This window comes from Nipponia nippon, unplaced genomic scaffold, assembly GCF_047370975.1.
Source record: "Nipponia nippon isolate SJK-2023a ecotype South Korea unplaced genomic scaffold, ASM4737097v1 scaffold_6, whole genome shotgun sequence".
Taxonomy (NCBI): Eukaryota; Metazoa; Chordata; class Aves; order Pelecaniformes; family Threskiornithidae; genus Nipponia; species Nipponia nippon.
The window spans coordinates 66,381,193-66,397,637 of record NW_028262380.1 but is presented as its reverse complement, the minus strand read 5'-3'; the positions used below and the strand labels follow the sequence as shown (position 1 = coordinate 66,397,637).

General features: G+C 37.8%; 1 protein-coding gene across 4 annotated transcripts in view; it reads left to right on the top strand.

The window, feature by feature from the left end:
- DCLK2 (doublecortin like kinase 2) overlaps positions 1–16,445 on the top strand; it is a 92,173-nt gene that overhangs the window by 32,134 nt on the left and 43,594 nt on the right. For all 4 annotated transcript variants that reach the window (XR_015699746.1, XR_015699745.1, XM_087736782.1 and 1 more), the window contains exon 3: positions 14,308–14,410. Coding sequence is in view for 2 of the 4 variants with exons in the window: in XM_087736782.1 (XP_087592908.1) it covers positions 14,308–14,410 (103 nt within the window). In the remaining 2 variants the exon portion in view is untranslated. The remainder of the gene's footprint in view (positions 1–14,307; positions 14,411–16,445) is intronic.

Sequence of the window (16,445 nt, the reverse complement as noted above, 5' to 3'; positions counted from 1 at the left end):
GCCTTTTGCAAAGTTTTATGCTGGAGCATTGCTACTGTTAGTATTGAATATAGCTAGATTAAAGCTACCCTGGATTTGTCTGCATGAGATGGAGTCCATATTAGTGGAGTCAAGTGTAGAACTTGTATGCAGATGCTGTCATCTCCAACCTCAACATTATTTTTATCTTATTACAGAATAAATTCAAAACCTATTGTCAATACACTTTTCAGCTCTTTATGCCATAAAGAGCTTAGTCTTGGTGAGGACATTGCTTTGGTTTTTAGGAAAAGGAGGAGGAGGGAATTTGGAAGTTTTTTCTGTTTTGCAAATTAATCCTGATAATGGCAATGAAAAAAAAAAAAAACCTGTAATCCAAGGGTTCCCAAATTATCTGCATAGATGTTTCCATCAGCTGCACTAATAGGTATATTTTGAGCCAGATTGAACATCTGGATACCATTCTCTTTAAACTGCAATATGGAGCATAGAGCAAAGGCATCAGTGCTGCAGCTTAAATTAAGCCAGACTGAGCTGGACCTTGATTAATTCCACTTGTTGGGAGCTGTGATGGGAACATAAGAGATGCCAGAGAGGTGTTGCAGCTACAGTAGCTTCCACTTCTGTGTGGAATAACATGGCAATTCACCTGCTGGGGCTGCATTTGCTATTCTTAGCTGCCCCAGACTAGCTTAGGATCAGGAACACAGGGAGCATCCTCTGTATTGTTGGAGGTGATCTCCGTGTCACTAGCAGTGTATGTATTACAGCTGGGAACCCTCATCTGTTCCCAGCTTTGTTGTAAACTGTAACATAGTTTACATTTTTATCTATATTTGCAGTTTAAGTAATGTTTTTAAAAAATCCTCTTTCGTCAAGGTTGAAAACGGGTATGATAGATACATACAAATGCTGAAGAGAACTAATTAAATGGAACACATCCCCCCCTGAACGGTGAAGCTGTATTATTTATATTACACAGTGACACTAGCAGGCACAAAACTATAACTGCTCTTGCAGATATGTGATTAATGAGAAAAAAAAGATGATAACTCCATATATTACTCTTGCTTCCAGTTCCATAGCCTGGTCTTAGTTTTAGCTTGAAGCAGACTGGGTTTTGCTTGTTGTTTGTGTGTTGTTGTTTTTTTTTTTATTTAACAAGAAATAGGTGATTAGTGATTTACAGACTGGCTAGCTTTGTACACAATATGACTAGGAATGTGAAGGATTCTACTGCTGCATTTACATTTATTTTTTTCACATACAGAAAACCATTTCTGTATGTGAAAAAAATGTGATCAATGCAGTGAAAATAATGAAGTCTGATACATGAGGTTTTAAGCATCGTGAAGACAAAGTATGATGAAATGCTTGATGAACTGGTGATTTAAAAAAACCCAAAACACCAGCAGCTTGAAATTAACAGATGTATCCCAATTCACATTTCTCATTGTATTTAAATGGCTTTCAGTAATGTATTAATGCTTCTAAGTAGCAGGAAAAGGGTTATTTGAAAAAACAGCCATCGGATAAAATATTCAGTGAACTTTGACTTTATTATGGGAAAAACACAAACTTGGGAGACTGACAGTTTAGCAGCAGTTATCTTGAGTAAAATTTTGGAAAAATAGACTAAGCCAAACCACTGAAAAGATTTGGTCAGCCAAAATCTCAAGATTATACAAATCTAAATTTTGCATTGGGCCTTCCATTGTGTAAATTAGGTTTATGTAATTCTAAAGTCACATTTATATAATTCTAAAGTCAGAAGAGGTTTGTACTGCAGGAATAAATATGGGTTTTATTTGCTCTTCAATGAGTGGTAGGAGTTTGGAAGAAAGTACTGATTCAAATATTGCTAAATGTAAGTGGAAGAAAGTGAAAAATTCTTTTAAAGTGCCAGCATTGTTTTCTGAGGGTAGCAGAGCCTTCAGTGACTGGCCTTCAGTGTTGAGTTTCACTGTGGTTGATGTTATGATTGGAAGATTGTGTTTGCTCTGCTTTACACTTCATAATTCAGTATCTTATAGAATGAGGCCTGGAATGTATTTTTAAAGTTTCTTCAAAAGAAAACAATTCAGTGGTTTGGAAATGGTTCTTCAGTAACAATCTATGATGTTCCTGCTCTCCGAAAATTTATTTCCAGATACAAGTAATGAATTCTGGACTAATTAATTCAAAACAGGATGGTCTTTCTCATGCATTTCAAAAGCACCTGTCATATAATTGATACAGAAGTCCACAAAACAAGACAGTGTTACCAGCTGCTTCCAACGTTCAGCAGCATCTCTGATGTTCTGGTTCAGCAGAAACAGTCATCCAGACCACTTTAGGGTTTTTTAATATTTAGTGGTCTATTGCTGAATTATGACCTTACATGCATATTTTTCACCTTCCAATTTACTCACGCTTTATCTAAAAAAAACCCAACAGACTGAGTCAGCCTTTAATTAAAAAAAATACTGAGTCACCTAAATCCTCTGCTTAACTCACCGAAGTCAAGTTCCAAGCTGCTAATAGCAGCATAGCAATAAAAGTGTAATTCAGTGTGATTTTTTTAAAATAGGGTATCTAAAATGCTTCACCCAAGCCTTACAGCAGATACCACAAAAGTCAAGTGACTGAGAAACGGGGCTTAGCACTTCTTTTCTGTACTGTTATGTGGTCTGGAGAGTTTTGGGGAGCAGGGTTGGTTTTGTTCTGTGCTTCTGGGGGCAGTGGTGTCCATTTTGCTTTTTTTCTGAAAGTTGTGGACCTTTGTTCGAAGAAAGAACTGACATTTTCAGACATGAAGTAAGAAACGTGTGAGATTTTGTTGGGTTTTGTTTTAAAGGAGAAACTGATGGAGACACCTTTTTTCCTGGCAGGAGTTCTGGTATAACAGTATTGATACATCTGGTCTTTTGTCAGTGCCTAAAAATGTTACTTTTCCACTGTCTTCCCAATCCATTTGTTGTCTGAACATGAAATCAGAGATGTTTCTACATCTTCAAATGTGTTTTATATCTGTTTATCTGCTTAGTAAAGCAATTCAAAAGCAGAAGCAACAGGCTTAGAAATAATGTTGGTCGAAGTTGGGAGCTAATGGAATTTAACTGGATCTCTGAAAGCTAGTTACAAAATACAGTTTCTGTTTCCTGTATTACTGTAATTTTTCTCACATTTCTGACCATCTAATCTTTCTAATCTAATCAGTTATATCCTCTTTGTTTTTACTTGATGCCCCTAGCCCAGCATAACTGTTCCAGATGTTACATACAAGTTAATGACAGGCAAAGCAGAGTAAGCATGGAAGCTGATTTGCTGAGCCCCAAGTACCTTCACAGTATATATGGTAGTATTTTTACACTGAATTTCTGTTACTTCGTCTGTGAAATGTCATTGTTTGAAATGGTGAATAGAGAGCATCCATAAGCTTAATTTTGTTTCTGTATTTCCAGTTTGCAATTAAGTGAGGAGGATACTTCAAGAACCAAATGCCTTTGAAAGGTCTGCGTGCTGTTTGAATGTATGGCAAACAATTAGCATTGCAAAACCTATAAGTTAATATTATAAAAATAGAACTGCAAGCTTAGTTGGAAGTGCTGTTGTGCTGAAACAGATAGAATGCTGATTAAATGAAGTAATTTAAGGGTTAAAAATGTTAAATGACCAAAACTTAAAATACATGTGAAAAGCATCCTTCTAGTCTGTAAGGAGCTCAATGGATTTTAGCAAGACTTTCTGTTATGCGAAGTGATATATATGAAGGGGACAGAACTGAGAGACAGACCTGAATTTATAGGGTACCTAAACTGTTTCCCCTCTTATTGCAGTGCTGTGAGAAACAGCTTTGAATTAATACAAGATTGAAACCCTGGCACAGGAACTCAGAAAACAATAGATTTTTATATCTCTACATAACCACATTAAAATGCTGTGAGTCATGCATTTCAACGAATATTTTGAATCTTAGAGTTACTTAATTTGATTTTTTTAATAGAATTTGAACAGAAACCTGACTTCAGCAGCTACTACTACATGAACAATTCCAGCCATAGGAAAACCACAGAATCATAGAATGGTTTGGGTTGGAAGGGACCTTTAAAGGTCATCTAGTCCAACCCCCCTGCAATGAGCAGGGACATCTTCAACTAGATCAGGTTGCTCAGAGTCCTGTCCAGCCTGACCTTGAATTGTTTCCAGGGATGGGGCATCTACAACCTCTCTGGGCAACCTGTTCCAGTGTAAAACTTAAAACTTCCATTTAAAGGTTAAAGATCCATGAAAATTTATTTGTAGCCTTCATCAAAGGACCTTTCCAGATTTCTACCTTTTCTTTTATTCTTTCTGCACTGGCCACAAACACTGAGTTTGAATTTCTTCTTTGTCTCTGGAAAAATAGTTCTCATTTAAAGAACTGCTGCTTTTCTGTAATGCCTCCAGGAAATAGTGTCTGCCCATGAACAGTGGAAACCTTGGATTGCAGTAGATTATCACTGCATGCCACAGCAACTCCTCTGATCTAGAGAATCACAGAAATGAAAGTACATTGAATATTTGGCCATATGATTTCCTTTTTTTTAAGTTCTCCATAGTATATGAATGCCATGTTTTTCAAGTAGGGTGCTAAGGGCACTGGTTTCTACGATAGTGCAAAAGGGGTAATTTTATGGGGGGAGGGGGGAAGTATAACATTTTAACTGCATTTGTGTTGTGGAACAGGGTGTCATTAAATCCATAAGATTTTACTGAATTGGATAAGCCAGCTATCTGTCCTTATATGTACACTTTTTCTTTTAATCTTCCTTCCTAATACAAGTAGCTTTTATTTTTAGACTAGCTGCTCAGTGGTAAGATGGAAGGTTAGCTGTGTGAAGTCAGGTGCTATTTTTGGTTCTGTATTAGGCTTCCCAGTTACGCCACTTAAGGAAAGAATCTGTTACGCTGACTTTTGAGCTGCTGTGATTAACGCACCTATGGACCAAGATATAACCCTTGTCTTGTAACTGAAAGTACTGTTGTTGTTTTGTTTGGTTTTTTTTCTCTTCAGACTGGATTATTGGTCATATAATGAGCTGCATTTGTTAATTATCTGTTTCCAGTTTCCACTTATTCCATGTTTAGTAAGGCTGTTGTTTCTTTGTGTAACTCTTGAAATTGAGAAGCATGACATTAAATTTCACCATTTAATATGCTGAAATGATTGACTCTTGTTGAAGTAGTGGATAACACTGCGGGAAGGGTTGTTCTGAGGTCTTTTGTGTTACAGAGATAGACAGATGAGTTGTACAGCGTGATTCAAAATGATTCAAAATTTCCAGAATTTTAGTCCTTTTCAACTGTAATTATCTGATATGTAAACAGCTGCACATAATCAGTGCAATACTTGAAATATGATTTTGCAGAAAGAGATCCATTTTGCCCTTTGGAAAAACTGGTGAATGGACTTGCCAGAAAGTCGTACAGTACTGGAAGGCTTTAAGAAATAGATATGTGTAGGAACTCACTTTGTGCGTATTTCTACAGCTTATTTTTCTTACTGTCATTTCCATTGCAGTGAGGATGATGTATTTGAATCACACCCAAATGCAATCTTCCGTTTCCATGTGTGTTCATTTTCTGAATTATGTTAAAAAATGTATGCAAAAATCTGTTTAAAATTGAAATGAAACTAACATGATATGTGCTCTATTCTGTCATCTGTTCCCAATAGCTGTACGGCCGTATGAGTTGTGGTGACGTGACCATTCTGTTTATGCAGTCTTTCTGCATTGTCATACTGTATTAGGCGTTTCCTGCCAGACTTGCTCTGTTTACAAGGCAACAGGCAAAGATTTAACATTTCTGTTTTCTTTCTTACTCTTTAGATTCCCAGTGGGATAGAAGGGTTTGTCACTGCTGTTCCTCATCACAGACTACCAGTGAAAGGAGGTTCATTTTCTAATGATGACTGTAATAATGTGACACAGCCATTGATTAAATAGTCATTTAGGAAGCTGGCCTAGAAGAATTATTCTCATTATGGTCTTTGTTTCAATATTCTTTTTTTTTCTTTTTTCCTAAATAGGTTAACGAGCTGCCTTTATCCAGGGCAGGCAAATTCAACATTTACAATTTTTTTAAAACAGGAAATTTCATTTTTCTCTCACTGTTTACTGAATTTAATAAACTTGAAGGAAAAGACAAAAGGGTGTCAGATGCCAAACCTCAAATGGTAAATCAGGCAATGTCTTGTGGAAGTTCTGACCTAGAAATCAGATTTGTTATGTAGTTCTATTGCAGTGTCCAGCAGAGCTGGGGAGGCCCACAGACCTTTCACAAGCTGTGGTTGTGCATAGCTTCATGAATGTGAATAATTCCATTGACTGCAGCGGAACTGCCCTCGAGCCTAAAGCTAACCAACTGCATGGGTTAAAAAGGGACTTCGTAGAGTGAGACCAAAAAACAGGTGAACTATTTGAATTAGCTATAGAGAAAAAGGACCACCAACATGTTTTCACAAACAGATTAACCGAGACTGAGTTAGAAAGGTCTTAGGGCCTCTGAGTAAATTGCAAACAAACAATCCAAAAAAACCCACTTTTAAAAAGTTTCTTTATTTTGTCAAGAAGTATAGGAGATTAATATAAAGGAAAATCACAGTCTTTAAAATCTGAAGTAAATTTGCTCGTCAAGGTGCACAGTCATATAACAGAAAATCAGCTAATGAATTTTTAAATTTTGTAACACAGTCGATACTTTTGCATTCTTTCTACATGATCTGATCTCTGTTACTGTATTTCATGTTTCAGTTGCAGACAAAATAATTGTACATTTGAGCATCAGAAATTATGAGGTATTTGACCTAATTCGAATTATTTTTAGAGAACAAAGGAGGTTTGTTTTTTTTTGTCCTGGTCTGCTAATGACCTTATGGAAGTTGGCTGTTGGGGAAGTTACTGTGATGCATTGCATAGTCCTAGTAGCTACAGCCAGTAGGAAAGGTATCTAGAGTCTATCAAGCTCAAGGTTATATGTCTTCAAGCTTTAGGATTCCCCAGCCTACCCTATAGCTGTTTTGGGCAGATGTGCCCAGTCTTAGTAGCGTTTCAGCTCTTTCAAACATTGCATCAGAGGTTAGTAGCTTGTTTACTCTTCTTTTGGTGTTGTTTAATTTCGTTTAATTTGGGAATTCCCAGAGAGATTCTGTAGTAGAGCTGTGACAGCTCTGCTACATAAGCTGGTAAGGAACAGAAGTTTTTGCAAGTGTCAAGTGCTTCTTCTCTATGCCAGCAGGAATCTTATCACTTGACCTGATCTTCCAGGTTTACTACGTATCTGATATAGCAACGTTTTTTGTTGCTGTTCTTGTGTGCAATGTGGGCTTACCATCCTTGCCTGGCTCTTGAATGGTTTATTTTTTGCCTGCTTCCACATCATTTAGCATAGTTGCCTTTGACACTTTGTCATTTCTACCAAATGAATAGGTTGTTAATTAAAAAAAGAATACTGGCACTTAGAGTATTTTTTTAAAGGGCGTATCAGGGGCTCACTGGTTTGACTTTTCTCTGTATTTCTGCTTCCTGGGTATATTCTAGCTACCCATCTGGCTGCTCTCTCCCTGTTTACTGAAGACACGTCAGGAAATGTGACTCAGTATAACCAGGCAAATGGCTGCCTTAAGCTAGTACTGAACTTCTTTAGTGCCGGTCTTCGTTTCAGTCATGAAGGATATTGATGGCTTAGTAAGTAGTTAAGAATATTGGTTAAACACATACGCCCCCTTTCCCTTGGTCAAGTTTTTCTGTGAAAGTGCAGAGACCAAGGCAAAGTTCCAAGGTAAGAAAATCTGTGTTAAAATTACAGTACTCAGTAGGGAAGGGTGGGAATGCCCTCTTCACCTTCCTTTTTGAGTTCCTGAGGTTGCCCAGAGGAAGCTCTTCCTTTTGAAAGTTGTCTGCCCCTGTTGGTGATGGAACTGAAATAGAAAACAGACAACAGACCTGTTTCTGCAGGAGTACTTTCCTTGCGTTTTACACTTTAAGACATGCATAAACCCTTGAACTGTAAGCCGGACAGCTTCAAAAACACTGCAAGAATTTTAATGAGATGGTTTGTATGGCAGTGAAGACAAGTGGCAGCGCTAACTTTATTTGAAAAGGGGAAACAAAATTGATGATTACAAATATGACCTGACTGGCAAAATAGACAAAAATTTGCCTTTTGCTTACTCAGAAATAAAGGTTGATGCAAGGGGCAAAGGGCAAAAGCGTCAGGATGGCGTAGCTGTAATCTCTCCCAGTCAAAGAGGAGTAGCATTTCCCAGCAGAAATGCAGAGACCCCTCACACTGAAGGCGGTAGCAGGGAGATTGTGTCTAGATTCGTCATGCTGACATTTAACAAATTATTCGCATTTTTTTTCAGCAATTCATGGAAAAAAAGCCACTGCATTTCTTTAAGAATTTCAGCCTCAAATGCCTGTCACTACTGCTGAGCTGAAAACACATGCACAAATCCAGCTGTTAACTGTGCATGCCAGTTTTCCTAGTTTTCCTTTTGCCTGGTATGTTATGTGCTTCCTTTTTTAAATATTTACGCCGCATCCTGTTTTCTTGAAATCAATAGATATAAATATTTCTTCCATTGTTAAAACAAATACAAATAATCTTGCATATCTTTTCCAGTTTTGATGTTTTAGTTCCATTTTCAGCTGATGTAGAGAATTTCTCATTCAGAGAAGCTTTCCCCAGACACAGGGTGTGGCTCTCCAGGCTTAAACTGTACAAGTCCTGTTGCTGCTTACTTAAATTGGATCAGCCATACTAAATTGAGCCAAACTATTTGTCTTTACAGCTCTTCCTTCTACGTTTAGAATGAAGCATATTTGTAGAGCTGGAATAAATACAATTTATCCAGTGAGCTCCTGGCTGGAGGGTGTTGATATATGGTTACAGAACTCTCTTCAGTGCTAAAGATCTGAGAGGAATTGAATTCTTTAGTAATTTTTCAGGTGTTTATAAAACCTCCATGGTGTCAGTCCCTTAAATTTTTTTTCAATTTTTTTTTTTTTTTTTTCCCCTCTGGAGGTTGGAAGACAAATATCTTGTGGATAAAGGTTCGTGTATATCATTCAATTTTTTTAAACTGTAACTTCATCATACAGGACAATTATTAAGTACCTGTTGAATTCTGTCTATAAAAGATCGGTCAATATTCATGTTTCTTCTGGTGGGAATGTATCTTCTGCTTGTTAGATTCAGAGGTGGGAACAGGGGTCGGTGTAAATTATACTTCTAGGCCTGTGTGATGGTCATGGGAGAGGGATTTCTGTATGGATCACAATTTGTATATTCTAGTCCAGTAGCTTGATCTGACTGAAGAAGTATAACTTTGGAAAGAGCAAACTTCTTTGGTTATAACTATGCATCAGAAATATAAATGTGTTTTAAAAGGTAAATATGATGGGTGTTTGTGACATTAAAACACTGCACTACTAGACAGCAGGGGATCAGGAAACTGATTTTTCAAATAGATGTGTTTCTCCTTTCAACACCCCATTTTCCCATTTTGACTTAACATTTTTGCCCATTCCTGTGAGTTTGTACTTCATTTTTTTTCTGCTTGTAAACCACATTTTTGTGCTTTCAGTTGTGTGATTTTGAAGTGCTTTTACCATTAACGGTCTTGCAAACTACTGTTAGTCATGCCACTTCTGTAACATAATGCATATTTAGTAATATGTACGTCTGTTAGAAAGATCTTTGTGTTTTTCAAAAAACTTCATCCATTCAGTGTCCCAAGATTTCCTCAGTTAGGGGCGGGTGGGGGGAGTTTGATGAGAAAAGGCTGCTTTTTTTGTAACAAGCAATTCGAGTTTTGAATTACTGGATCATTGAGCCTCTTGCATACTTCTTTGGGTTTCTTGCAATTGAAACCGATTACAATTTAATTCTCCTGGTGCTGCTGCTTGAATTATGTTGTCCTCTGGTCTTTAGTCTAATGGCGAGCACAGCCTTTTTGAGCCCATCAGGAAGCAGTGATGCCCAGAGTCATTTACACATCATCTCAGAAAGCTATGGTAAGAATGCAAGTGAATGGATTCTGTTGAAACGGACACACAATAATGCTGTGGGTGACCCTACTAAAAAAGAAACTGTAATGTTGACTTCCAGTTATATTTATTCTGAGACTTCTCACACAACATTTTTGCCTTTCCCTGTTCCCTTGTGTTCCTGCTTGTAATTCTAAGCCATTAGAAGTATTTTAAAGGACTGAGTACAAGTCCAGTCCTATCCCAATATGCATTACTCTGCTGTGCATACTGACATATTTTGAACAAAAGCAGTGCAACAAGACAACCTGGTAGCAGTCTGAGTTGTCAGAGGAGCACCAGTAAGTCGCTTTTTGTTCTAAATACAGGGAAGGCAGTGGAGTTACCAGCAGAACATAGGCAATGTTTGGCTAGGAAAGGGTGTTGTATTTAGAAATAAAGAAGGTTTAACACATTTTAAACATGTTGATTGAAACATCAAGACTTAGCAAGACAACATTTTTTTAAAGTGCTCCTAAAGCAGCTTTTCAAACTATATTTCACTTTTCTATGGGGGGGGGTGGTGGTGGTGGGGGGGGGGGAAGTATTCAAGGAAGTGTGAAATGCCTTTGGTGTAAGCCTTTGCAGTGTTGGCTATAATGATAAACCCTAAAAAACTTCCTTATGCAGCTCTGTATATGCCTTCCATAAAAAAAAAAAAAGCAGATTTAAAATAGATCTTTTTTTTCCTGTGGACAAACAAATCATGTTCATCTTTTTCTTTTAAGAGAGTGTTATCTGTGGTAATTAAAGCCACAGACAGGAGAGAGAGGCTCTGATTGAGCTTTACTGCAAGACCACAGATGGAAAGCATGCATTCTAAGTACTTGTATAAAGCTTTTGAGGATGTAAACTAGGAAGTGGCCAGATCTGAATGTCAAAAAATTATCTATTGACTGTAATTCGAAAAATGCTCTCAACACTATTGAAAATCAGATCTCATTTTGGTGCTTAACCTCTTCAAGGTGTCTAAAGCTTTTCACATTTTCCGTTTCATGCATAGAAGCTCACAGCATCAGGACTAGCAAGGGAGTTGTTACTTGAATGAATGACTACATATTTGACTATTTTTGCTATGGTACACTTATGTGCAGCTTTGCTAATACCGTCTTCCTTTGAAAGGCATTTTAGGAAATATTTTGAAGGACTGAATGGGTTTTTTTTTTTAACAAGTGCAGCAAAACAAAGAATGGGTAAGAGAGTATAGACACTTAGTGGAAGGAGAAGCAGCATTTGTCATGCACTAGTTTGACTAACCAGATTTTGATCCCTAAGTTACTGGAATGACTCACATGCTATGCATATGCATAAGTTCTAATGCTAATGCAACTCTAAAAAAAAAAAAAAGTGTTCAAAATTTTGTTGTTTTTAAATTTCTAAACTGATTGAATCCTGCTCAAAGCTATAAAAAATTGCTATATGATCTAAGTATAGATATTCTTTGGAGCGGAATTGTGTGATTTGCAAGTTAGACCACAGTGGACCTGCAGCATTCAAAACCCCATGCAAACAATTTATTAATTTTGGCTTTCCCGTAATAGTTTTTTGCACACTAAGTGAGCAAAAACCTGTTATCATTAATTGCAGCATATACATTAATTTTAATTCTGTAGGTAATGAAGACTGTTTATTTTAGCATCTGTTGGCATCTTAGGAGCTGCTCCTTTGACTTTATTACGATAAAGGCCTAGAAGAATAACCATTAGGTTGTACTTTTAGGAAAACAGATTTCCGTTAACTTGGTTTTAAAAATACTTCCCTCACCTCATAATGTGTGGTTATTTGGGATTGGAAAGTTCTAGGAGATTCCTTGTCGAGTGCAGTTTTTCAATGTTTTTTTTTCTTCTTGTATATTTTACGTGTAGCCAGTCCGGACTATTTGTAGGGAGAAGGAGGACTTCCAGTATTCACTGCTGGAATATAGCAAGCATCTCTACTTGCATTCCTCTGGCTTCCAGTTATAAGTGTAGTTTAGTGTCTTTCACAGTAAGCTAAAGTCTGTCTTGGCCTGTGACTGACAGGTGGAAGTCACACAGGTCTGGTACCCAGTGTGCGAGCAGACTGAGAGGCTGGCATTAGCCTGAGCTCCAAGATGGAGGTGCCCTTGCTCCACCTCCAGGAGTTTATCTGACCACTGGTACTCGATTTCTCCTGTCTATTCTTGCCTGGGGAAACTGTATATACATGAATATGTGGAAAAATACGTATGGAAATTAATACCTTTCTTAAAGTTCTTTATTCCCCTCCCCAATAGCCATTTACAAAAGATTTTAAGGTGCTGAGGATACTCCTGTCATCTTTTGTGCACAGATCTGACCCTTCCTTTGTAGAATTGCTCTGCAGACAACAAAAGGATGATGCCGCACGCGGTTATATCCCTGTGTGTTTCCCAGAGTCTGACATAAGACCTGTCATTCTCTCCTCTCTTACTCTCAGCTCAGATGTTAGACTGGATGGGTTAAGGAGTGAGGGGGAGGCTTTGAATCAGAACAGAAAGATTAATTTTAGGCTCTGCTAAACCACAGCATTTAACTCTAACTTGCTCGAAACAGCGCTGCAAGGGCTTTGGGGGCATGAGTAGAGCAGTGATGGGTAGGCAGAGCTTGTGGAAATGGCACTCGGTTTTGGGGGCTTTGAGTGTGAACTTGTGCCTCACAGGACATCTTCGTGCTACTGGGATAAGTGTTCTGAAAGCTTTCTCACAGCTTTTCCTGTAGTGGTGGGTTTGGGTTGGTTGCTGGATTCCTGAAATCTGTGGAAATGATAATGAGTCCTCACATTAGGAGAGAGAGTTATTAAGTAGAGAGGAGTAAATCCCATGTTGGCAAAACTTCTCTTAAATTTGTGCACCCTTTTGAATCCAGTTACTACTGCCTCTTCGGTTAACTAGAAGCAGCGGTTTCAAATACAGCTGAAAATGTCTCTCGTCAATGAGAGCAGGTTGTCACTGCAATGGTAAGATAACAATAAAAGGATTTTGGTGATGGCTAGGAGTCTTTGGCTGCATGACACAGTGACACAAACGCTGGATACTGCATGTGGCACCGTAGTGAGGATCTTGCTGTTATTCCTGGGTTAGCTGCCATGACAACGGCGCTGCTGGTGAATGCCCTGTGTGGGTGTTCTTGCAGAGAGCTGAGGGTCATTGATATTCTGAGTGTTTCTCAGAATACTGCAGGCAGTAGAGACCCCTTCCTGTAGTTCTGCCAGTGTTTACTATTATCACAGCGGGTAAAACATGCAAATGGTGTTGACAGGTATCTGGGAAGGAAAAAAGCTAGTTTCCCTAAAACCAGGATTTTGGTTTACCTTTTTAATTTCATGGTTTTGCCAAATCATTCTAACTTTCTTAGCTTCTACGTAGCTTGTATTCCTAGATCTCATTTGGGTGTGCAACGTTAGAAAGAATAGGGAAACAATTATACAGTAAAATTTTAATCCGTTCACACTTAAAAAATAGCCTTCTACCTGCAAATGCTTTTTTTCTTACAAGGGAGTTAGAATGAGTTTGGTGGGATTGCTTGTTGTGGCAATTTTTGGTTTTAATTGTTTCTAAAGCAGACGCTTGCTCCTTCACAAGCTGATTTTTATTGACTTTTGAGGAGTGAGGTTTTTTCAAGGTCTTTGCGTTCGTGTTTTTAAAGAATGTCTAAAACATTTTTCTTTCTGATATCCACATCCTTCTTGAAACACATCGTAACTTCATTACTGGGACAATTAAGAACAGTCTGAGCTGCAAATGGCATTGAAGGGACTCTATATTTCTTTTTTTCTTGAATATGGAATACCTTTTAATAAAAGGGGGAAATTAACTTTTTTTAACAAGGCATTAAAACATGGAAATGAAATGCCTCAGAGCATAAAAAAATAAATTTGTAGATGCAATCATTTTAACTTGACAGATCTTCCCATAAGCAATTAATGTAGGAATATAAGAAGCTTTGATATTTGAGTAGTTTTTATAGCCGGTCTTGTCAAAATTATCAGTGTGCATGTGTAGTTATAGGCAAAAATACAGGTGTTAAATGTAAGAGAAGGTGTTTTTGGAGGTGAGGGGCAGTCATATTTTACACTCTTGACCCTGAAGTTTCCTGCACTACTGGGAGAGCTGGAGTACTTGAGAACTGGAGTGTTTCTGTCATTATAAAAAAAACATCATGGTATCACTGTGAAAAGGAAAACACAAACTTATTAATTGTTGCTGACTAACTGAAGATTTAGTATTTGAAAGTACTGCATTTGTTCATTTTGCTTTGTATATTTTGCTGTCAAGGTGACATGCTTGCAGGACTTCTTTGGAGATGATGATGTCTTCATTGCATGTGGGCCTGAGAAGTACCGGTATGCTCAGGATGACTTCGTGTTGGATCACAGCGGTAAGACTGTACATCCTAAACCCACTGAAATAGTCAACTTCATTGAGAACTCTTCCCCTCCCCATCCCCCTCCCCTGTTCGGTCCTCAAGAGTTGTGAGATTTAGGAAAATATACATGGGAATATATTTTCTTATGGATTAAAAAGTTTTTACAAACCATCATCTGGATTCTGTAAGTGTCAAAATGCACTAACAAACCTGATCTATGTTCTTGGAAAACAAACCCTGTCCCTAAAGTTACATGGAAAACAGCATTGAGTTTTAAAAGGTTCAGTCATGGATCTAATGTATCTAAAATCTCTTAAAAACGTTCACTTTTGACATCTGTGACTATAAGATGATTTCCATATTGCTGTCTTCATGAGATTTTTGAAAAATCATGTACATAACCATGCTCATTTCAGATCTTGAATTGTCCTCCTAGACAATTCACACATGCCGGTCTTGTCTGTTGTAGACGAAGTGCTGAGCCTGCTTATATTGTGAGGTTATAGGGGGTGTTGGGTGGGGAAGGAGGTGAGACAAACTGGGACTTTGTGCCCATGCTGTCTCCCATTGACAACTCATGAATTTAACTTGTTTACAAAAGTTGTTTTTCTGTAAAGAGAAAATTTATAATGTAAGTTCAAGGAAAAATCTCTGTTCTCTACCAGGGAGTTTTAGAATTGGCTTGGAATATCAAATCATATATATATATTTATATATATATATATATATGGTTTTTTCTTCATGTTTGTAGAATCATAGGATGGTTTGGGTTGGAAGGGACCATTAAAGGTCATCTATGACCTATGCAATGAGCAGGGACATCTTCAACTAGATCAGCTTGCTCAGAGCCCCATCCAGCCTGACCTTGAATGTTTCCCAGGGTGGGGCATCTACCACCTCTCTGGGCAACCTGTTCCAGTGTTTCACCACCCTCATCATAAGAAGTTTCTTCCTTATATCTAGTCTGGATCTACCCTTTTTTAGTTTAAAACTATTACCCCTTGTCCTATCACTACAGGCTCTACTAGACATGTTTTTTCTGTTTATATTGGTTCAGCTGTAGAATCACCCTGATTTTCTTTTATGAAAAAATTAATCTGTGGTAAAGAAAACTTGCCCTGGCAAGAATCATCAGATTATTGAGGAAAGCTTCACGTTGTGACTAAGAGAGGGTTTTTTTGTCTTGCTCTCAGGTAACTGAAAGCAAAAGCACCTGCTGTTTTTCTAATTTTTACAAACACCATTAATTTCATTACAAAATCTTCAGTTATATCAAGAAGTATAGGTATATATCTAACCACTGGTCCATACATTTGGATGGATGGAGGATTCAGCTGGCTCCCATTCTCTTGTTATTGCCAGTATGCTACTTTTCCAGAACAGCCTGATTATGTTGATTCAGCTAGTGTGGAGGTGACAAGAAGAGTATTTTTTTAACATAGTTTTAGATTAGCTAAAATATGATTTTATTCTTATGCAGGAATGGAAGAGCATGGTTGTATTAACTCACACTGCAAATCCACGTCTGGGCTAAATCATAATTTCCCTTGCAGATTTTAAGGCCGTGAGTTTGCTTTTCCCATTACACCATGCACAGACTAACTGGGCTCATTTCCTTTCTGAGAACCCAGTGGTGGAAGGGTTTTTTCTCCCTTTTGTCTCTTCAGCTTTGGTGGTTCCTGCTTCCTCTAATAACTCTGGAGGTCTTAATGGAGAAAAGCAGGTTAGGTACGGAGTGGAAGAGGACTTGACTGGCAGGGCATGCGGCCCTACTTACTATTTATTGATGGTGACGTGGCATCATGATGATGGCGTTGGCATTGTAGTGATGAATAACAGGGACATTAGGAGGGAAATTTATATGATTCCATTGGGAGTGATTTGCAGTGGATGCTAACTGTAGGAATTAAAATGTTTCCAAAATGTCAATGCATGTATGCCTATTGATTTCTTTCCCATTTAGGGTGTCCTTTATTTAATGATATATAGCTGATGGTAAATGGCAGTAATCTATTGACTCAGCCTTTTGGAAACAATAGACATTTTT